The sequence below is a fragment of the Cydia fagiglandana genome, chromosome 13 (genome assembly GCF_963556715.1).
Source record: "Cydia fagiglandana chromosome 13, ilCydFagi1.1, whole genome shotgun sequence".
Lineage (NCBI taxonomy): Eukaryota > Metazoa > Arthropoda > Insecta > Lepidoptera > Tortricidae > Cydia > Cydia fagiglandana.
Window position 1 is genome coordinate 13,265,247 of NC_085944.1, and position 22,971 is coordinate 13,288,217.

The 22,971-nt window shown below is 36.8% G+C and overlaps 3 protein-coding genes across 4 annotated transcripts; 2 read left to right on the forward strand and 1 right to left on the reverse strand.

Moving 5' to 3' along the window:
• Positions 1 to 733: 733 nt before the first annotated feature.
• Positions 734 to 3,176, reverse strand: LOC134670340 (putative nuclease HARBI1). 2 transcript variants are annotated; one of them, XM_063528150.1, is made up of 7 exons: positions 2,889 to 3,176; positions 2,521 to 2,731; positions 2,126 to 2,256; positions 1,845 to 2,043; positions 1,588 to 1,732; positions 1,248 to 1,494; positions 734 to 1,161 (listed from the first exon to the last, which is right to left on the reverse strand). In XM_063528150.1, the coding sequence occupies exons 2-7, from the start codon at positions 2,728 to 2,730 to the stop codon at positions 1,026 to 1,028; spliced, it is 1,068 nt and encodes a 355-aa protein (XP_063384220.1). In that variant the 5' UTR covers position 2,731; positions 2,889 to 3,176; the 3' UTR covers positions 734 to 1,025. The 2 variants fall into 2 exon arrangements, with proteins under 2 accessions (XP_063384220.1, XP_063384219.1); XM_063528149.1 differs by having other exon boundaries at positions 2,521 to 3,176.
• A 486-nt stretch (positions 3,177 to 3,662) lies between these two features.
• LOC134670337 (putative inorganic phosphate cotransporter) lies at positions 3,663 to 10,385 on the forward strand. The gene is made up of 10 exons (XM_063528140.1): positions 3,663 to 3,764; positions 4,228 to 4,439; positions 4,898 to 5,083; positions 5,260 to 5,398; positions 5,875 to 6,098; positions 6,930 to 7,082; positions 8,153 to 8,285; positions 8,667 to 8,788; positions 9,268 to 9,390; positions 10,196 to 10,385. The coding sequence occupies exons 1-10, from the start codon at positions 3,761 to 3,763 to the stop codon at positions 10,370 to 10,372; spliced, it is 1,473 nt and encodes a 490-aa protein (XP_063384210.1). The 5' UTR covers positions 3,663 to 3,760; the 3' UTR covers positions 10,373 to 10,385.
• A 1,791-nt stretch (positions 10,386 to 12,176) lies between these two features.
• On the forward strand, positions 12,177 to 22,117 carry LOC134670334 (putative inorganic phosphate cotransporter). Its single transcript, XM_063528136.1, has 10 exons — positions 12,177 to 12,353; positions 12,775 to 12,992; positions 14,650 to 14,835; positions 15,346 to 15,484; positions 15,891 to 16,114; positions 18,922 to 19,071; positions 19,602 to 19,734; positions 20,167 to 20,288; positions 21,082 to 21,204; positions 21,945 to 22,117. The coding sequence occupies exons 1-10, from the start codon at positions 12,218 to 12,220 to the stop codon at positions 22,110 to 22,112; spliced, it is 1,599 nt and encodes a 532-aa protein (XP_063384206.1). The 5' UTR covers positions 12,177 to 12,217; the 3' UTR covers positions 22,113 to 22,117.
• Positions 22,118 to 22,971: the final 854 nt, after the last annotated feature.

Below are 22,971 nucleotides of genomic sequence, written 5' to 3' on the forward strand. Positions count from 1 at the left end.
GTCTCTTTCTAACAAACACAAATGCCAAAATGAACGGCTGATTAGATGATTATACTATATAATATGAATACATTGTGAAGATTTTTTTTAAACCCGTAGATTTGAAGGTATCCGATTCTTTCGATTTAGGGAGCATTCCATAAATTGTCTACCGTTTGTCCCGTACAAACGCGAATTTGCAGGTATAAGAGTTTGCTTTCCTATGACAAATGGTCAAAAATATGCACAGAAATATAATCGCCCGCTTTAAATGCCGAAAAAAATTCGCAACACAGGAAATAAAATGCGTTTGTACGGGACAGCCCGTGGAATGCTCCTTAAGGCTCCTCTTCACGTTGGGCCAACGCCAACGAGGGACGCCTTTATGCGTTAGAGGGAGCAAGTGATATTGCTATCTCATTCTACTGGATGGCTGCGTCCCTCGTTGGCTTTGGCGTTGGCCCAACGTGAAGAGGAGCCTTTAGGCATATTACAATGCATTTATGAATGAAAAAACCTACCATCGTTCCCAACCTATACCACGGTTTGGAACATAACTACACCGGCGCAAGAAACTAGGCGGGACTTATTTTTAGGGTTCCGTACCCAGAGGGTAAAAACGGGACTCTATTACTAAGACTCCACTGTCCGTCCGTCCGTCCGTCTGTCTGTCTCATGAACCGTGATAGCTAGACAGTTGAAATTTTCACTGATGATTTATTTCAACAAATACTAGAATAGAATACTATTAGAATAGAATAGAAAAATATTTATTCAGGCAACACATCATTCCATTAAAAAATGCATAACAAAAAAATAACATAAAATGTGAAACAAGAAGTATACAAAACACAAAGAGACATATCAAAGATAAAGATCTGAGGCTGAAATGGTCTCCACTCAGTAAGCACTAAAAACTTAGCTAAACAACAAATACTAAAAACAGAATAATATAGAGGCGCGTACAATTTAAGTATAGTTTTACTTTGCATAGATATACCCTTGATGTAAGGTTTTAGATAATGTAGCTGAAATGAAAGTTTTCCTTAAGAAAAATACTGTATAATTAATCGCTCTCGGCGTTCGTTTGCTACGCGCATAAGCGCCGCAGCGTCATCAAAATTTTGGCCGTAGTTATCTTCGTCTTCGATTGGCTCTGCTACCTCTTCCCTCAACTCGACCCTGCAAAATAATCGTAGTAAATATATTATAGGTACGTACGAGATTTTCAACCTACAAATAGCTATAGGTACTGATAAAAATATTACCCAAAGTACTTCATGATGTTATACACGGTGCAGCACGCATAAATCAGGCTGCAGGATTTTTCTGGCGTGTAGTGGAGGCGCCTGTCCAACCCCAAGCATCTCAAAGAACCCTTGAGGTAGCCGTTGGTGCGCTCCACTACGTTCCGGGCCTGGCAGTGCCAGCGCGTGTAGCGGTCCTGTGGCGAGTGTGGGTCGGCGTGCAACACCGGCGTCATCAGCCAGGGCTCTAATGGGTAGCCGGAATCTCCTGTAGTTATACATATCAAATAAATATTGTAATGCAATTCAACTTGTATTTAAGTTAATAAAGAAATAATTGTAATTAAATTATAAATCATACCCAAAAGAAAATAACGCCCTATGCGCTGTTCGTGTAGGCGGCGCATTTCGTCTCTAATAACTGATTGGCGGTATATATATGTGTCATGCACTCGGCCGGGGAATTGCGCATTAACATTTAATATTTTGCAATCCACGTCTGCTACCTGAGGAAGGTACGAAATTTTTTGATGTTAGATTCAGAACTTTCCAAAGCGTAGGTACCAACTACAATAGTTTAGGTATTTATTTTATTTGGTTAAAGATGACTTGACTCACCAACTGCACATTTAGGGTGTGAATTCCTTTTCTATTTATGAATTGCACGCCATGTGGCCGCGGCGGTGGAAATATGGCCACATGCGTGCAATCCACTGCCCCCAGTACATCCGGGACTCCGAATTTTTCCCGGAATCCGGCGGACACATTTTGCCTTCCAGCCTCGGTGCCAGGGAAAACAATCCACCGATTTTTCAATCTACAAATAAATTGCATACAGTTAAGTACTTATATAAAAATCTATTTTGTTCAACTTAAGCAGTGTTCAAGTTACTACTCACTGTCGGTTGATCGCATCCACGACCCTGCCCAGATATTTGGACATGGTTGTCTGAGCCATGCAAAGGTTGTGGTCTTGGCCCACACCCCTCTGGTAGCTCCCGGCAGCCATGAACATCACAGATGATAAAACCTGCACAAATTATTTATTTATTTACTGCTTTTAGACATGATCTTCAAATTAAACTACCTATTGGGTATTGCCGTCTTTCTTTAATTATTCTTTTTTTATTAGTAAGTACATAATTGTAGATTTTAATAGACGGTTATTTTACATTTCTGTATCTCCATTTACAAATTTAATGTAGGGCGACGTTAGGTGCACCTAATAAGTTTGACATCATAGTAAGCTATACCTACATCAAAATTGGAGTAAAAAAAGGTAATGGAATCATACCTGGACATGGACGGGGATGCTGTGAGCGGCGGTCTCTCCCAATGTCCCTTCGAGCTGCCGAATCAGGTACAGGCCCATATCCTTATTTATTCTGTATAAATGCTGAAATTCCTGATCCGGCAACTCGAAGGGGTTGTTAGCGTCCCGCAACCTCCTCCGCTGAAGTTTCCTTTGCCGGATCTCTTCATTGATTAAAAGAAAAAAGGCCATTCTGAAAAATACAAAGAAATACAATTTTGTTGAATTCATAACATTTATAACGCAATGGTATGTAACGAATTCACAATATAACGAACAATATAACGATTCATAATAATATTAAATGCAATACCTAGTGTGTAATTAATAAGAAAACACGGAAAACTTACTTTTTGTTTGAGTCGAGAGCGTCTCGCTAGCTTAATGTCTCGAAGACAGTTTCTCTCATTTTGACGTTGAAACGCGGGATATTTTGTCGCCCAAAGTGCATTTGTGCTACGAGTTTCGAGAGTATCCCGCGTGGAACTGTCAAGCGACAAAATTTTGTCGCTTTGACATATGTCCGCGGGAGAGCGGGTTGTCGCGCGGATCTTATGCTACCGATTCGCGAGAGAGCTCTATGTCGCGGCGTTTTCTCGCCTGTCGACTGTCGCGCCCATCATGTGCTAACCGTGCAGCAGTTGCAACAACGAATTTAGTCGAAAAGCAAAGCGATTATTGTAAGTACATACAATTGTGGTGGATATTATTTTCATATTATAATTACTGATAAAACATGTGTGTGAAAAATCTTTGTAAATAAATTTAAATATTATATCCATAGTATGCAAAATCTTGGAGAGTGTTTGGGAGCCGATGGGGGATTCTGAAGTTAATTAAAACTTTGGATTAAAACAATAATTAAAAACTATGTAAGTTGTAGTATGTACAAACAGCACAAATGCATTATATGCTTTATGCTTATTATTTTATGCTTTTGGCATTAAGTCCGCCTTTTGTACGATAAGCTATATAAATTATATAAAATAAGTTTAAATAAATAATATATTATTATGTAGGTATAAATAAAGGCATTTTGTTGATTAAACATTCTAATAGATAACATTTTAAATTGCAGCAAAAATAATACTTTTGTAATAGTGATCACTATTAAATAATGATTAATTCAGATAATGAAAACAATTATGATGAAAAATCGTCGCGCAAGAAGGGAAAGTCACCCTCTATCGCTCATTTTACTATATACGAAAAACCAGTGAAAATGGGTAAGTTCATAATGATTTACGAGAACTTTTTTAATGTTTTTACTGTTCTCCTTACTCTTATTTCATGTAACTTTCAATTATTTTGTAAGAGGTCTCGGTCTATGAAAATGTTTTTTTTTACACAACCGCCCAAAAAATGGAGTCTATTGTTTACTAAAATATTTATCCTAAGGTACAGTCGAAAATTTTAATTTATGACCCATATTGTACCTTGCCACAGTGACAAAGTATGAGGTGTCTAGCGACTTTCATTAATTGTCACTGTGGCAAGGTACGATATGGTATGGGTCATTTCGACCGTACTCAAAAATACTAAATATACATAATAAATTAGACGATACACCAGAAAACTTTTATTATTTTCAAGTGATTAGAGCCATTCATTTTATTTAATATATTGTTGAAATAATTCATGAATAAAAAAACCAGAAATTGGAATGTATGTTTTGTTTATTATTTTTAGGATATGGGTACCGACATCAGCAGACCATACTGTTGTTTTTTTGCTATATGGCAGCATTCAGCGTAAGGTCATTTATGGGAGTTGCCTTGGTGGCTATGATGCATGGTAATCATGATAACCGCACTACCATTAAGAATTTAACAAAAGAAGCTGAAAATGCAACGGCAATAGGAAACGTCGGAGTATTCAATGGAATTTTTTTCCATGAACCGGTAAGTGAAATTTATGTTTTTTTTTTGTATAATGTTAATTCACTGAAATATAAGTTATTAAAAAATGTTTTTGATACAGTCTTTTTTAGCTGACTGTACTTTTCTTTCATCGGGCAACTAATACTCATCGAGAGAATTCTTAACAAACTTAAACACACCAAGGTAGCGTTGTTTTATCACAGAGTTCCTAGGGATCATCATTTCCATAGAACTATGTAAAACAGCATTAGAGTCGGAGCAAGAAATGTCTGCAGCGGATTTGATAGCCCACGCAGTGCCAATGTTTATTTATAGGTCACAATTTCATAGGAGTTAGACGTTTAAAATAACACTGGCACTCCGTGGGCTATCAAATCCGCTGCAGACTTTTCTTGGTCTGATCTGACTCTACTTTTTAAACTTTTGACGCCGAGTCTTTTTGTCAAAGTATTGACTATTATGTTTGATATTTTTTACAGTTTCCAACACTTCAATGGGATAAAAAGTCACAGGATTATATTTTGGCTTCATTCGGGTTGGGATACGTACTCCTTCAGATACCAGCAGGCCAAATTGTTCACCGGTTTGGTACGAGGTACCTTCTTACTGGGGCGTTGGTCATAAATGGATTAATTTCTTTTTTCACTCCATGGGTTGCTTATTACGTAAGTTTTAGGTGGTAATCCTTTTCAATACTTTGCTCTGAGGCATTGTCATCTTATATTACTTTTTTCTACTCCAGCACTTTTATTTGTTGATTACATTTAATCTTTATCAGCTTTTACTTATTAAAATCAATTCATAATCAATTTCTGATACATACTTTTTTAATAATTTTCAGGGAGGTTGGATATTTGTCCTGGTTCTACGGATGATTCAAGGCTTAGGCCAATCTTGTTTCGTAGCAGGTATGCACAGGGCATTTGGAAAATGGGCGCCATTAGAAGAACGAAGCCAATTGACTGCGTTTGCATATGGAGGTAAACATTGTCTTCAAATTGAAATAAATGATCATATTTTATTTAATACCTCTACATACATAGTTTTGCTTTATTCTGATTCTTAATAAATCGTAAATCTCCTAGAAATAAATTATCGCAATATAGTTATAATAAAGTCATATGATTTTGTTACAAAACTTACGGGAAACTGATACCGTGTATTCGACCTTTATTCTAAAATAAATAATATAATATTAAAGTGGCTTATAATTATCAAAGGATGATTCGACCGGGTAACGTTAGACCGGGCCGTGTCCAGGCCGGAGCTTCCGGTGCATAATGTTATATGGAAAGCATCACGTGATCGCCGATATAATTTGCGCCGAAAGCTGCGACCCGGACACGGCCCGGTCTAACGTGAGTCATCCTTAATGCTTTTGTTTATTGAATACTGTGCTAACCACTTTCAATCAGCTGTTTGCGTCGAAAATATTATAAAAGGTTTTTACTTGTAGGGCAACCTTTAGGGACTGTTGTGGGGCTACTATTGACAGGCTACTTAGCAGCTTCACCTGTTGGATGGCCAGGTGTATTCCGCTTCTATGGGCTTTTATCACTGACCGTCGCGATAATTTTCTGGTTCCTTGGAGCTGACTCACCTGGACAACATCCGCGAATTTCTGATGCTGAGAGACAGTACATCGAAGAGGCTCTGAAAAATACTGAGGGCAAAAGAAAGGTCAGGAATTCCTTTTCTTCTTCTTCCTTTACTAACTTTCTTTATACCTTAGTATAGGTTGCAGCACGCGCTGAGCGATTAAGATAATGTATATATCGCCGCAGATTAAAGATGTGATATCAAAATAACATGATGTCTAAACCGCCATACCTACTATATACTAATAGGAACACAGATCCTACTAACAAGGCGTTTATCGGTTGAACCGTGAAGCCAGTGTCAAATTGTACTGGTAAATATGGTAACTCCAGGTTTAACCGGTTAACCCCTGGTTAGTGAATGATGCCCTAGCAAATTTTCCAATTTATCAATGCTGATTTGATTTCCGTTGACATTTGCTGAAACGTCGCAATCTAAGGTAAATATAATGAAAGTTCATCGCTGTAGACCCATTTTTGTAGTTAAATATAAAGTTCTGATTTGCTTGTTCTAACCAAAAATATATTTTTTTAATAATCGCAATGAAAATACTGTTCCAATATAAATACCTACACAGTTTAGTTTACTTAACAATACACATTTGACATGGACCTGGGTATTTGGGTAATGTCCTTAAACTACGTTCAAGGCCACCGGTGGACGGGCAGCAGCGTCCCTCAAATTCGGTTTACTCGACTTCGATCGCCAACCCGCCTGCCGAGCGTGGCGATTATGGCTTTCACCCCCCATAAAAAAGGGGGAGGCCTATGTTCAGCAGTGGACGTCTTATGGCTGAGATGAGGATGATGATGAAAATACACATTTTAGTGTATGTAACAGTTGGAATGAATTAAAATACACATTTTAGTGTATGTAACAATTAGAATGAAAAAAAATAATTTCACATTTCAGAAACATCTCAAAGTTCCATGGAAAAAGTTACTATGCTGTAGAGGGGTGATCGCTGTCGCAATAGCCCATGTCGGTCAGGGGTGGTTCCAGATAACAATGTACTCCGAGATTCCATCCTTTATGGACAGAGTAATGGAGGTTGATATAAAGAGTGTAAGTTGATAATTGATAATGTACTTTATGTTTATGCCAACACGTACTCCGTAGGCCGGACAGCCATCTGGCCAAGCAGGGTCTCCGCTGGCATGCGGCCGGCAGTAGACGGTCGGGGAGGCCTTGTACTACGTGGAGGCGATCAGTTGAGAAAGAGGCTGGCTCAACTGGACTCGGCTGGAAAGAGCTGGAAGTAGCCGCTCAAGATCGTGACAAATGGATGATTCTTCTGCGAGCCCTATGTCCCTAATGAGGGATAACAGGAATGCATCATCATCATCATCATCATGTTTATGCCAATATCCTCGTCCAGCCTAAGCATATTCCGATTTTAAATTAAAAATCATTTATTATCAGGCAACTAAGGCCCATAGATACATACCTTACAAACTCCAGCAGAGGCCGCGGCACACGCACCATGAACGAGCTATTAGCTATTTTGGTATTCCTGGGCAGGTAACACAGAATAAATGCACACTTTCACTTTAAATATTACCAGATATTACTTTATTTTTAATAATAAATCTGTATATTATTTGTCAACCAACGGATAACTGTTATTGGCCTTATATATTATTATACATATACTAATACTTTGTAAGTTGTATATTAACGGCTGTTGTTGTCCTGAATACCAATAAAATAAAATAAAAATAAAAGTGATCTTTATAAACTGAAATAAATGTCATATACTAAGAAAAACCAATAATTTAATTTGTTCAAATACTTCATTGAAAAGTGATCTTTATTAAGGACATGGAGCAGGTCGAGGATATACTTTGTTTATTAGCTGTCTTAGAAAAATAGTTAAGGAATTATAGTAAAAATATACGTCAAAATCTACTGCTGTGCAAATTTCATATCCTTTTGAAACGCATTTTTTTTTACAAATAATTAGCTATATTAAGTATCCTAAATTCCAAAAATAAAACCCATTTGTCTGAATATAATCCTTGTTTATGCGTAAATTTTATTTTATGGAGATATTCAAAATTTATTTCAGATTTTTTTCACCCCTGAAACTCAGGACGATATAGCTAAAAACATTTAACAATATTAATTGTTTTCAGAACGGCCTTCTGACAGCATTACCTTTCCTTGTTATGTGGTTTACCAACTTTTTCTTTAGTTGGCTCATCGATATGATTATTACCAAGAAGTGGCTCTCTGTCACCAATGCTAGAAAATTAGCTCAAAGTATAGGTAATTTTTATTTTTTTATATATAGCCTATATGGTATCCCACGGCTAGGCATAGGCCTCCTGTATATTCAGCCAATCGTCATATCGTCATACATCAGTTATTCGTTATATTAATATCATACGCATTTATTAATGTAGAGATCAGTTAAAAGTCCGCAGCAAGCTCAGTTCTTCATACAAAAGCAGTTACGCTCTCATTTTAAGACGATTAGCTAGATTACTCTCAATTAGGTAGGTACTTACCATTAAAAAATAACTGATTTGCAAGACCGAAGTGATCCCATAAGTGTTCCGTAAACAAAGTTTTGTACGGAACACTAAAAACATTCATTGACGGATGACCACTGAGCTATTTCTAAGACCGATATGTTTTCGCTTTCAGGTACTATACCAACGATATTAGGATTATTCTCTCTCGCCTACGTGAAGAAAGACATCATTGTCGTGGAGACGATTATAATACTCACTTGCGCTTGTGAAACGGCAGTGTTTTCGGGATTTTTTGTAAGTAAATTTTAATGGTAGGTACTGAATGAGAGAAGTGCTTTATTTAAATTTAACATAATCTCTTGGTTCTGGCGCCTCGTTTTCTATGGCACCATGTGATCACCGATGAGCCTTCTTAGAAAATGACATGTCGATCGCCTCGTCTATCAAGTCAAGTCATCCCTATGGTAACATTCCATTTCTAACCGCAGCTGCACTACCGGTACTGAACGCGTCGCTGTCATTGTCAGTTTCCATAGTAAAATGAACAGTAATGCAGCTGTCGTTGGAAATGGACTGTCACCTTAAGGGTAACATTCTATTTCCAACGACAGCTACACTCAGACTAGTGCACTAGTGCAGCTGCAGTCAGAAATGGAATTTTACCATTAATCTTCACTGGTCAAACAATAATGCTGTTTCTGACCAGTAAAAAAACATTTAAAACTGTCCATAGTTAGTATTTGGCTTGGAATCTTACTATTTTTTGTTGACAGGTAAATATCATCGATTTAGCTCCAAACTTTGCTGGCACCATGATAAGCATCAGCAACTTTATAACACAAGTGTTTGGCGCCATGGCACCTGTAGTCGCTGGATTCGTACTTAATGACGATGTTGTAAGTATTCTTAGTACATCTGATGCTACATTACGACACCGGTGCTATAATAAGCACATTACGTAACTGCGTCGAAAATTTAAAGGGACATAATATGTACTATACAACGTTGAACGATACATGTGCGAATGGGTAATTTCCTATTTTTGTAAATAACTATTATGAAATATGACCAGATGATGGTCAATCTTGTTAAGCAGAGAGACACTGAATTAAACAAACGAATATTGTACAAGTTCGAGCACCAAATATTGGATTAATAAATAACTTAAATATTATTATATAAATTATTCTTTATTTTTTACGACAAGATACATTTAGCTTTGAGATAAGGGCCCCCCCACATCTGGCGTCTTTCGAGCGTCGGCGTCTACAATTCTATGGCCGACGTCGACGCAACGTCGACGCAGCGTCGACGCAACTGCGCAGCGACGTCATTTTCCATAGCGCTGGACCGAGGTCGACAGACGCCGACGCTCGAAAGACGCCAGATGTGGGGGGGGGGGGGCTAAAGGCTTTATCAGGTGGCTACAGATGCAAATCCGCAACATGATTCATCCAAAACAAACCAATGATGATATCCGAAACAGGTTTCGTCATTTTTAAACTATAACTTAAATTATTAAAATATAATTATGCTTGAAAGAGAAGTCGGGCTTATATCATGACAATTGAACTTTTTTTTTCTCTACCTCTAGGTCGAAATGTACTATATTTAATATTATTAGTTAAAAAAGGAACTCAGTTTGAAAACCATAAAATAACTTATTTGAAATCAACATATCAATTTTTTTTTAAATTACAGACAAACCAGCATCTTTGGGCGAAGTTATTTTTCATAGTAGGTGGAGTTTATTTGGTAACTTATTTGGTATACATCTCAATTGGCACAGCAGAAGTTCAAAAATGGAATGACCCTGAAGAAGAAACGAGAAGAAATATAGAGACAGGAGAAGAAAATCCAATGCTACATACCACATGATTAAGTCATTTCAAAATGGTGTTAATTTAGTGTTAGGTATTAAAGAATAATGATTGTTAATCCTCTTAACATAAATGTATACTCAAGTTAAATATCTTTGTGTTGTTATTTTGTGATACTTGTTTCTAAAATAATTTAAATTAGGATTCATTTTTAAATAAAATGTTTTCCTATCCGTTACGCATTATTTTACATTTTCAATCAATTTTTTTTTCTTTGTATTGTTCAAACCCTTATGAAATGTTGAAGATCATTCTCATTAGCTACAGAGCCAGTGAGGTTAACAATGGTATAAAGTGAATGTTGGGAGTATCATCTATCTGACAACCGTCTACTAGCTATAACTCTCTTGTTTGTATACCGCTTAAAATACGGTTGGTAAAGCCAGAGAGCATTTTTAACAATGTTCTGCTCAAACAAGTTTTCCGATTTTTACGGGTTCCAAACCACCGCCACATCACACCATACCACACCAACCAAGTTCGGCCTGGCCAGCCACATTCAGGGCCCATAGTAGGCGTAATCCGTAATTGCCGAGGTCGCCGTCATGGAAATCGATGAGGAGGACAATATACACGGTGTAACATGACGAAACCAAATAATTTCAACAGCATATTCTTGATCATATTTAGAGACAAAAATGTCCTATAAACTTTTTCAAAATTCGCGTAGTTTCAGAGTTAATACCAATTTAAAAAAATCATGTTTTTATTGTTACATAGTGCAAAACGCCTTCTTGATGGCGATGTTGCTGCTATGGGACGTAGTCTAAATATCCTTATTGATAGATGTCAAAAAGTGACAAGCAAAACTTTGCAAAAAGTAGGTTTTACGAAAAAAAAAGTAAAAATCAATTTTAAGTGACAAGTTTACCAATAATATTTATTTTTTATGTACAAATACATTCAAAAAATGGAAAAAAACACGACATCAAAATTTTTTTTAGCGGAATTGACCTAAACATATATTAGGTACATTTTTTTCTTCTTTTGACCTCAGAAATGCGTGGTTAAAATTATTCGGTTTCCTCATGTTACACCGTGTATACGAGTAGGTATGTATGTATATATAAATCAGATATCTGGTACGTACAAAATCACCTATCTCTGAGTAAAGCCGCGGACGGACAGAAATACAAACGGAGACTACATTCTTCGGGTTTCTAATCATATAATTTGACGTTTTGATTATTGTATATGACCTATATTTCTCTATGATATGACTTAAGATAGCAAAATACTCAGTCTAAAAATAATAAGTAACTTTCACGCTAATAGCCTCAAAATTTTCATTTCCATTTTATTTTAATGTGATCATGATTTCACAACTCTTGCAATACTTACGACTTAATAAATCTATGTTTCATTTACGTGGCGGGATATGATTAAAAAATTATTTATGGCACAGTACACATTATGATGATTTATAATTTAAGTTATAAGCTTTTGAGATAAGAGTGTAACAAGAGTTAATGTTGACACAGAGTATAAAAAACCAACAGTGCTAAAATAATCTTATTAAGAAACTGGACAAAACTCTTGCTTTACTCGTACTTATTTTATTGTACTTATGGAGAAGTATTCGTAAGGAAAATCAAATTTATTGGAGCATTTATTTATGCTGCAAATATTCCTAAGACATTCATTTTTAATCCTTTTTATTCCTTACCAATGAACTCAAACAAAAGTTTAAATAAACAACACCGCGACAAGATATTTATAAGGGGACGTCACAATATTTGTTATGATAAGGAAACATATATATTATACGCCTGACTAAGGAAATACTAACAGATGGGTAAATGTCTAAGTACTAACTCGTACTTTACAATTTTAAGAGTGTATAATGTCTAATTTGGAAAATGGAAAAGAACACGAAAAAGACTTACTTCATAGTGAAAAAGACGCTGTAAGGGAAAACCGTGATGTTGAAGAGAAAAATGAATCTCAAATAACTTTTTGTGACAAACCAAAAGAAATAGGTGGGTTTTAAGATGAAAGCGGACGGCCGTTTCTCCATACCGTCGTCATCAGATATATCGGAGCGGCCAAGGTGTTCACAATATCTGAACACGCACTCTAATGCCTTGACAATAAAGGCGTGTTCAGATATTTGTGAGCGCCTTAGCCGCTCCGATATATCTGATGGCGACTGTACAAACGTAGGCCCCATTTTCCTCTCTGGATATCGACATTATGGAAAATATGTTTACATAGTTGAATGTATATTATATTAACCATCGATATCTTACGTTTACATTTTAAGATTTTTTGATTAAAAGTGATTTCGCGCGGGTCCTCCACTTTTGTCTTAAGGGATTGGAAAATATTGAAAGTTTCATGTATTTAAAAGAGATCTTATGTAAATATTGTTTACAAACTGTGGTGTCAACCATTCTTTAGGATACGGCTGCCGGCACCAGCAGGCTGCCCTTCTGTTCGTCTGTTTGATGGTAGCCTACAGCATGCGAACTTGCATGGGCGTAGCTCTGGTGGCTATGGTGCATAGCCGCCATGATTCAAATACAGATGTAACTAATTCTACAATTGATATCCAAGACAATAATCAAACGGAGATCGGAAGTGTTGGACTTTTAAATGGAATTTTGTTTACCGAACCAGTAAGTACCAAATTGTTATAATTTTTTACTTCAATGTTTCAGACTATTTATGTTAATCAAGTAGGTATTGAAGTCAATTAGTTGTATAAAATATTATTGTTGGTATTAACAATCTATCTCGTATTAACAATCATTAATAATTACCACCTACATATATGCAGCGACAAGTTCTTAGGTACCTACTTAACATTTTTTTTAGTGCGACGCTCATTCGTTCCCAATTTCTGTAATTCTGACTACTCATTAACACGTGTGCAAACAAACGTAAAGGTTGACAGTGTTTCAAGGTCAGCTTCAACGTATCAGAGGACCTAACCAAGATGCCAAACTATGGAGTATAGAGTAAATGGAGTGAAATCTCTTATGGTAGAAGAGTTGTGAAAGTGGCCAGCAGTCAGCTGTAAATAATAGTACCAAATCTCGGTATCGTCTTGGGTCGTCCCATTCGTTTTTCGTCAAGTTCTTAAATTAGTCCTAATCTGCTTTCGTCACTCATTATACATTCGTCACAATCGTCGGTGGCTTTCAATGTAGAAAGACTTTCAACTTTCAAGACGATACCCAAATCTCTGTAGAGTAGCTAAGAACGAAGTCGTTATTGACGGAGTGAAGTGGGCTGTCAATGATTTGAAATTGTTTATCAAATATCTCGACGCTACCTATTTAAGGTTTTTTGACTGACAGTTTTTGATACATGGAGATTGTTTTCCTTACCTCTACCTTCCATTAAATTTGCCTTGCATCTTCTATAAAAGTGCGACAGAGAGACATTAGCGTTTCGTTCATTACGCACGGCGCAAATGATTGACACCTTGGCTAGGCCCTCAGATCTGTTTAGGAAACGGTAGCATCCATTCAATAAATAAATTTATCGTGATTGTATGATATCTTATCATTCGCAAACTAAACAAAGCATTTAAACTCCATTGCCAATGTTGGCTTGCTGTAGTTCCGGATAGTTAAATTGTATTATGTAATAATACAACATGTAAAAAGATGTTTTTACCTTTAATTTAATAAGAAGTAGGTACATATATTTTTAATACCGTTTAATAAAACTTTCTCAAATATGCAAAATTGTTGATATTTTTGAGTGATGAGTGAGATTACTCGTGATTCGGATTTACGGCGGATAGGTATATTATTTATTGATCAAATAAGTAACACGGCATTACAGTATCAAACCAAGGCCCTGTGAAACTACAACATAAAAAAGAAAAGACAAAGAAAAACAATACACAAAATTTTTTATTAACATTAGATTTGGGTGACGACGCAACAGCGTGGTGTCTGATACTCGTATTAACCGTTTCGGTGCGGATGGCACGACAGGCGTGTCATCAATATTTTTAACGTGTGGCGTATGACACGACAGGCGTGCCATAGTATTCTATGGCGTAAGGCACGCCTGTGGTGTCGTGAAATAATTGTTCGCTGCCACAACCAAAAGTTTTCGAAAACGCAAGTAGCAACTGTTAAATGATTTTGCAATTTATTAAGCTTAGAATAAATTTAAAAGTGGAAAAATTACTGTCTTGGGTGAGACTTAGTACAGTAATTTTTCCACTTTTAAATTTATTCTGAGCTTAATAGCATCGTTCGCAGACGTTTCTGCTTGTTAAAAATTAAAATTAGCAATTTATTGTTTCCATTTCAGTATCCAACATTTCGATGGAACAAAACAACTCAAGACTACATGCTAGCCGCATTCTCGTGGGGATACATGATTTTGCAAATACCAGCTGGTCAAATAGCTCACCGATATGGTACCAGGTATCTTCTTACCGGTGCACTGGTAATAAATGGGGTGGTATCATTCTGCACTCCATGGGCGGCGTTTTATGTGAGTGAAAAAAAATCTGGATGTTTGTATCAGAAAGAAGTATAGCCAAAACCAAATTTTCTTAAAATATGAAATTGAGTTAGACCAAGAAACGTCTGCAGCGCTTTTGATAGCCCACGCAGTGCAAGTGTTATTTACACGTCATAATTTCATAGAAGTTTGACTTTTAAAATGATACTTGCAATAATCGAATTTAAATTGTTGTGAGACATACTAACATTGAATAATTTATGGTTTAGATACCCGGCCGTCGTGAATGCTGCTCGCACTGTTAGTGCTTGAGAAAGGAGACCTAGGCTCTCCGAAACATGTCGCGCGAGTGACTAAAAACAAATGAGTCTAAACCGTAAATTATTCAATGACACTTGCACTTCGTGGGCTATCATAGTCGCTGCAGACTTTTATCGGTCTGACTCTACCTACATTATCTGCATGTGCTAACTACAGTGAAATATTTTTATTCGAAACGTAAAATTACATATTTTAAACAGCATATTAATGTTTTTTTAGGGGAGTTGGGTATTCGTCGTGATTTTACGAATGATCCAAGGCCTAAGTCAGTCTTGTTTCATACCAGGCATGCACACGGCATTTGGGAAATGGGCGCCTTTGGAGGAACGCGGCAGATTGTCGGCGTTTGCATATGGAGGTAAATTTTATTGTACTTACTTTAAAAGGCCATCAAAAATGACTCCTATTTATAGATTAACTTTTTGGAATATTTTATAGTCGCACACAAATTAGGTTTAAAAATAAAACTTATTTATTTTTAAGTAGTAAACGTTTAAGCCCAAGTAAAATAAAAAAGTTACGTCGTCTCCTCATTGTATTCAACGAAAAGTATCAGAATGCAAATTCATGCACCGTCCTGTTGCAAATTCATGCAGTTGCAGAGTTAGCTTGGGTAGACTCTAAATAAAATCAAAGCGAATCAAACCAATTGGAGCCAAATTCTGCCAAATCCTTAAATAGATGTCAATAACAATACTCAATACCGAAATTTTTTAAACTCTTATATCGGATATTTTTTAAAGTAAAAGTGATTGAACTTTCAGGTCAAGCATTAGGAACAGTCTTAGGGCTACCAATAACAGGCTTTATCGCAGCTTCACCGCTAGGATGGCCCGGGATTTTCCGTTTCTACGGATTTCTTTCATTGTCCGTCGGGGCCGTTCTGTGGTTCTTTGGAGCTGATTCACCAGCAGAGCACCCACGAATATCTGTTGCTGAGAGGCGGTACATCGAAGAGGCTTTAGGACAGACTGGCAGCAAAGGAAAAGTAAATTTTACGTTCATGTTCTCTAGCTGCAGATATAACAAATTTCTATTATGGTCAGTTAATTTCTGCAGCTGGCTGTATATAGGATATCAAATATCAAATATCAACATTTATTCAGCAAATAGGCCACAAGGGCACTTTTACACGTCAATCATTGAATTTACATAAAAGCAAAAATAATAACATCAACAATTTTATAAAATAAAACTAACAATTCAATCTAACGTATTACAATTACTAAGAGATGTATATGGTCTCTTAATGTCGAATTACATACAAAATACAGATAAAAAACACACACAAAAAAAATCTATAATATTTAGAGGTGTAAATGTCTCTAGGTGTCAGAACTATAAGATTATATAGTTTATCAAGTTATCCTTAGAGATGTATAAGGTCTCCAAGAGTCAATATCCTGTATAATTAATACATTCATTAAAAGAAAAGAAACATACGAGAACAGAATGAGGCGTCTCACTGTAATTAATTAATAAAAGTTACTAAGTATAATAGCTCGTGTTAGCTTAACAGACCAGTCTCCACAAACAGCACCCGTTCACGAGTATGACGCGTATCTCAGCCATCGCCTCCCTCAACCTTCATTCGGGAAAGTGGCGACCCGATCAACAACGCCACCGTAAGCAAAGACTTTTAAGCGAGCATGACATGTTCAAGCTACCGGCCTATATTAATATTAAAATAGTAATAACATGTAGCTGTAAGACACGGCATTTTGTGCTCATATGTTACATAAAAAGACAGTAATATAGCTTCACATAATTACTAGCCTAAGTTGACTTAGAGATGTAAAGGTCTCTAAGTGTCAGAAACATTAAAAATATAGGTAAGTATGTACAATCAAAAATAAAAATCAAATAAATAAATATGTACTTAGAGATGTATAAGGTCTCCAAGTGTCCAAAACTAAAATTAAATTAAACAATATAATCAAGCGAGAACATCATTGTCTCATGTGTCAATTCTACTGGACACTAGCATATTTAATTCACAATGTAAAAAAAATAATAATATTTATTTAATTCTTATTATACTAATGAAATCAAGCTACCGGCTTAAAAGCATCTCTATCGTTTATAAAATCATTTACAGTGTAGTACGCCTTACGTAACAAGGAGTGCTTAATGTGCGACTTAAATTTATGAAGTGGTAAATTCACTATATCAGTGGGGACTTTGTTATAAAAACGTGTACAGTTCCCGACGAAAGACGTACTAACCTTACGGAGGCGGTGGGCGGGCACAGCAAGTTTATGTTTGTTTCTAGTGTTATAGTTATGGATATCACTGTTAACCTTGAATTCGTGGATGTTTTTCCGAACATACATAATATTCTCTAGTATGTATTGAGATGCAACGGTAAGAATGTTAACTTCTTTGAATTTCTCTCTTAGGGATACTCGAGCGCCCAGTCCATAGATGGAACGTACAGCTCGTTTTTGCAGCACAAATATTGTCTGAATATCTGCCGCTTTTCCCCACAACAGAATTCCATAAGACATAACACTATGGAAGTAACTAAAGTATACCAGCCTGGCCGTCTCTACGTTTGTCAGCTGTTTGATTCTCCTCACTGCATAGGCTGCTGAACTAAGTTTTCCGGCTAGAGTGCCTATATGTGCATGCCATTGCAGTTTGGAGTCTAGAGTGACTCCCAGGAAAACAGTTCGGTCCTCAAATTCCAGCGTATCACCTTTTATTTTAATCTTGCTGTTATTTACCTGCTTGACGTTAGGTAGCGTAAACTTGATGCATTTGGTTTTCTTGGCGTTCAAAAGCAAATTGTTTGCCGTAAACCAGTTTACAATGGTAGATAGCGCTTCATTAATGCTCTCGAAGCTATTTTCCTTTCTGTCCACTTTAAATATAAGGGAAGTGTCATCTGCAAATAACACTATATCATGTCTATCTTGCACAACTTTTGGTAAGTCATTAATGTATACCAAAAACAGGAAGGGACCAAGAATTGAACCTTGAGGCACTCCGAGGGCTACCGGGGACCCCGCCGATTGAGTTCCATTAATAACTACTCGCTGAGTTCTATCCGAAAGGTACGATGAGACCAGGTCAAGGGCACTAGCTTTTATCCCATAGCGGCTTAATTTTCTCTTTAAATTTTCGTGATCAACGCAATCAAATGCCTTTGACAGATCACAGAAAATTCCAACAGCATCTTGAGCTTTTTCCCAAGCATCAAAGATGTGTTTTAGAAGTACCGCACCGGCGTCAGTAGTTGATCGACCTTTGGTGAAACCAAATTGATTGCTGTCAAGCAGTTTGTTTCTGTTAAAATGTGACAATAGTTGATTCAGAATAAGTTTCTCGAACACTTTGCTTAATGCCGGTAGTATTGATAATATAATATTCCATCGTTATCGTTAAGGGGCCCACATATTACCATACCAGTTCGCCGGACGATATCAGCTTGTCAGTTCTTCGGAGCTGTCAAATTTTGCGTTTGACTGACAGGCTGATATCGTCCGTCGAACTGGTAATCATTGGGCCCCTTTACTCTCTTTAGTTGTCCTATTATTCCCCTCTAAAAAGGGAACATAGTTACATAATGAAATTCTTTTACTGTTACTGTTATTTTTTTTTACTGTTTAGCAAAGCGAGGTTGGCTCATTGACTATCAACAGCAACGTGGTAAAATCCACTAAAATCTATTTTAACAATGTCGAGTTATAAGGTTGCAAAAAATATTTTTGGCGAGATTTAAGTTTTGTAAGTTTTCAAATTTACATTTTTTTCAAAGTTAATGTAATGATAAATATTTTTGTTTTTCCGAAGCACCTTAAAGTCCCATGGAAGAAACTGTTTCGCTGCAAGGCGCTATACGCTATCGTGGTAGCCCATATCGGTCAGACCTGGGGTCAGTTAACATTGTACACAGAGGTTCCCGCTTTTATGGACAAAGTTATGAGGGTCAATATAAAAGCCGTAAGTTGATTAGCCACATACATATATTTATCATACAAACTTAGTGCTAAGTATTTAATAATATTATAGTACAACATAATTAAAGTAATGCGCTACGGTGAGATATTAAAACGTAAAATGACATATTTTAAACAGACAGATGAGATAAGTAGTTAAGTTTAATGAACTCAAAATTCTGTTTTAGTTCTTATGACGTATAAACCTACTGTTTTGGGGGAATTATATTCTTCTTTCACTAGGTACTTAAGTACAAGATAGCGATAGTCAAGCATTACTTCGAAATTATTATTTTAACAATGCAACGTTTTTAAATAAATAACATGTTTGTAACGGACGTAGGCAAATATGCTTGTGTCTTAAATGTACTTAATTTACATTTTTCTCTAGTCCTAATAAATAAAATACAATTTCTAGCTAATTAATGATTAAAAGCTGTAGACCGACCGCTTAATTGAATCCTCGCCTACAGGACTCATTTAAGCGGTCGGTCTATAGAACAATCATAATCTCAATGAATTTATTGTTTTCAGAATGGCCTTCTAACAGCATTACCTTTCTTGGTAATGTGGTTTACCAATTTCTTTTTCAGTTGGTTTACCGATATGCTCATTGTGAAAAAGTGGTTAAGTGTAACCAATACTAGAAAGTTAGCGCATTCGTTAGGTGAGTTTGATCTCTTGTTTAAACTATACTTCCATCTTGACTATCTTTGATAATCTTATATCGACCGGGATATAGACCGTTATCACATTTTGTATTGTTTTGTATATGCCGGTCGATATAAGGGTCGGTTGCACCAAGCAGTATGTCACCGTTAAAGCGTTCGCTAAATTTTATTGTACAGTAATTTTCATAATTCTCTGCTGAGTGATGTTGATCAGTCTGTCAAGCGTGGTTGGTGCAACTGGCCCTTAGTCTAGTGAAACTAACGGGTTATCCGCAGATGGTCTGGAACGCAAAATGACTAGTGTGTTGTTTTGCCTAAAATCGTTGAAATTGAATGAATGAAATGAATGAATCATTCAAAACTGTAATCTTTGATAATTGAAAATGTCTATGAATGTATCGGTTATACCCTATATTTTGAATTTTCAGGTTGCATTCCAGCGGCGATCGGCCTAATCTCGTTGGCATACGTTAAGAAGGATATTGTTGTCGTAGAGACTATTCTAGTCCTGACTTGCGCTTTCAAGATTGCAGCTCATTTGGGCTGGCATGTAAGTTGTTCTTCTTTAATTGCTCTACACCAAGGGAACATTGGTTTCTCTGACTAGAATAAGTATCTGAAAAAAATGCAATATATATTCGCCACGATGACCTGTTTTACACTTACTTTCTTACTACTCTGCTGGCTCAGCGACCCAAAATGAGACTTGGCCTCCGACACAAGACAGCGCCACTTCTCTCGGTCCTTTGCGACCTCTCGCCAATATTCTTTTTTTTTTATTATGAATGGGCTTATTTATGGCCACAGACTAGCCGAGGCGTAGACGTGGCCTACGATGGAGCGAGCTCACCCAGAAGGTGCCTGTTCACTCTTGATTTGAAGGTTGCCGGGTTATAAGAGCACGGAAATATAGACGCCGGCAAGGAATTCGACTTCAAGTTCCTGCGGGCCTACCGCGAACCACGTTAGACGTGTTGCCTCTCTGTCACACTTACTACCGAATTTACAAGTCCGACAGAGAGACAACACGTCGAACGTAATTCGCGGTAGGCCCTCTGCCTGCCTGTTGAAGTTAAACAGTCCAAGAGACCGCTTTACAGGCTATGAAAATATAAGTCACATGTAGTTAGTTTCATGTTTCTTGCTTGTCCACTCATCATCATCATCATCATTCTAGCCTTCAGTCGCCCACTGCTGAGCATAGGCCTCTCTTCGTGTACGCCACTTATCCCGGTCCTGGGCTAGTCTCATCCAAAAGTGCCCCGCAATTTTCCGAATGTCATCCACCCTACGAAACTACTCCACTCATATTGAATATTTAGCATTTTGATTACTCTTGACAGGTAAACCACATAGACTTAGCTCCAAACTTTGCTGGCACAATGATGAGTATGAGCAACGCTGTATCAAACTTGGTCGGATCCCTGGCTCCTGTGGTTGCAGGGTTCTTACTGGCCGAGGACGTTGTAAGTATAAAAAAAAGAAAAAACCGGGCAAGTGCGAGTCGGACTCGCGCACGAAGGGTTCCGTACCATAATGAAAAAAAAAAACAAAAAAAACAAAAAAAAACGGTCACCCATCCAAGTACTGACCCCTCCCGACGTTGCTTAACTTTGGTCAAAAATCACGTTTGTTGTATGGGAGCCCCATTTAAATCTTTATTTTATTCTGTTTTCAGTATTTGTTGTTATAGCGGCAACAGAAATACATCATCTGTGAAAATTTCAACTGTCTAGCTATCACGGTTCGTGAGATACAGCCTGGTGACAGACAGACGGACGGACGGACAGCGAAGTAATAGGGTCCCGTTTTACCCTTTGGGTACGGAACCCTAAAAACGCTAGGAAACAGCGAAATCAGTGGGGGGACGCTGCTTTCGGGCTTTCTCGGCTCCGTTCGGTATGGTTCGGTCAGCATTGCTGACTTATTAGGGTTGGCACAACTTGACATCCCTTTGCGTACACGACAGATACGAGTAAGATAATAACTTGAACTTTGACAACCCTAAGTAACCGAAAGGGATAGATCCATACATTAGAAATTAAGGGAAAGCATGATTCGTCCCTAAATCACTGTCAAATTTCGGTTTAGATAGTAGGTAGTACTATTATTTATTCTGTGGCGAAATTATAATTTATTTTGATTTTCATCAGTTTCACAAGATAAGATTTGTTTTGAGCATTAACATATGTTTTATGAATTTCAGACGAGCGAATTTCTTTGGAGGAAAGTGTTTTTGGTAGCGGCAGGGTTTTATATTATCACTGATTTAGTATATGTCGCTATTGGATCAGCCGAGCTACAGGAATGGAATACTCCCAAAGAAGATACGAAAGCAAATATTGCCAATGACGAGCAAAAACCAATGTTATAGAAACAGAAGAAAATCTTCAATTATAATAGGCTAACATAATTCTAATTCAGTGAAGTTAAAGTTATAATTAATATGTTAGAAAGATAGAAAGAGAGAGAGAGACAGAGAGAGAGAGAGAGAGAGAGAGGAAAGAGATAGAGTGGGACAGAGAGAGAGAGAGATAGAGTGTGAGAGAGGGAGAGAGAGAGAGAGAGTTCACAAATATTTCTTTTTGATTAACAAATATTTATTTTTTGTTCATAAATATTATTTTTGAATATGTACGTTTAGTTATAAAACTTGTCGGGTTACGAGTAAATACTTTTTTAGGTTGTACTTAAATGAGGTAACGGTTTTGCAGTTTCTGATAACTGTTTGGATGATTAGGATGATTTTAATTTAAGAACATGCTTTTGAGATAACATTGTAATAGGTAATGTTGACACTGATAAATAGTAACCGTACGGTTCGTATTAAAATCTTGATTATTAAGTTTTAGTTTTTGGAAAATATTCATAAGAAAAGTGACATTTAGCGGAGTGTGTATATTTCTGGATCCATATCGATTTTATGACGCTATTTTCTTTGAAAATTATGAATTGTTCCTTATCACTAAACTCAGTTATAGTTGTTCGATTTGTAGCTGGCCCCAAACGGCTAATCCTTTGTCTATAGTTAAGTAAAACCGCAACTGCCATTACCTGCAAAAAAGGGTCGTATAAATTCTAATTGGCACCTGAGTGCGGGCTACTCCAACGCTCAAACAAAACCAGTGTAGGTGCGCTCTCTGATAATGCACATTTATTAAATCTTATTGCAATTTCCATATAAGTAAATAAATACTTTGAATATGTCAGTTACAAGAAAAAATAGTACAATT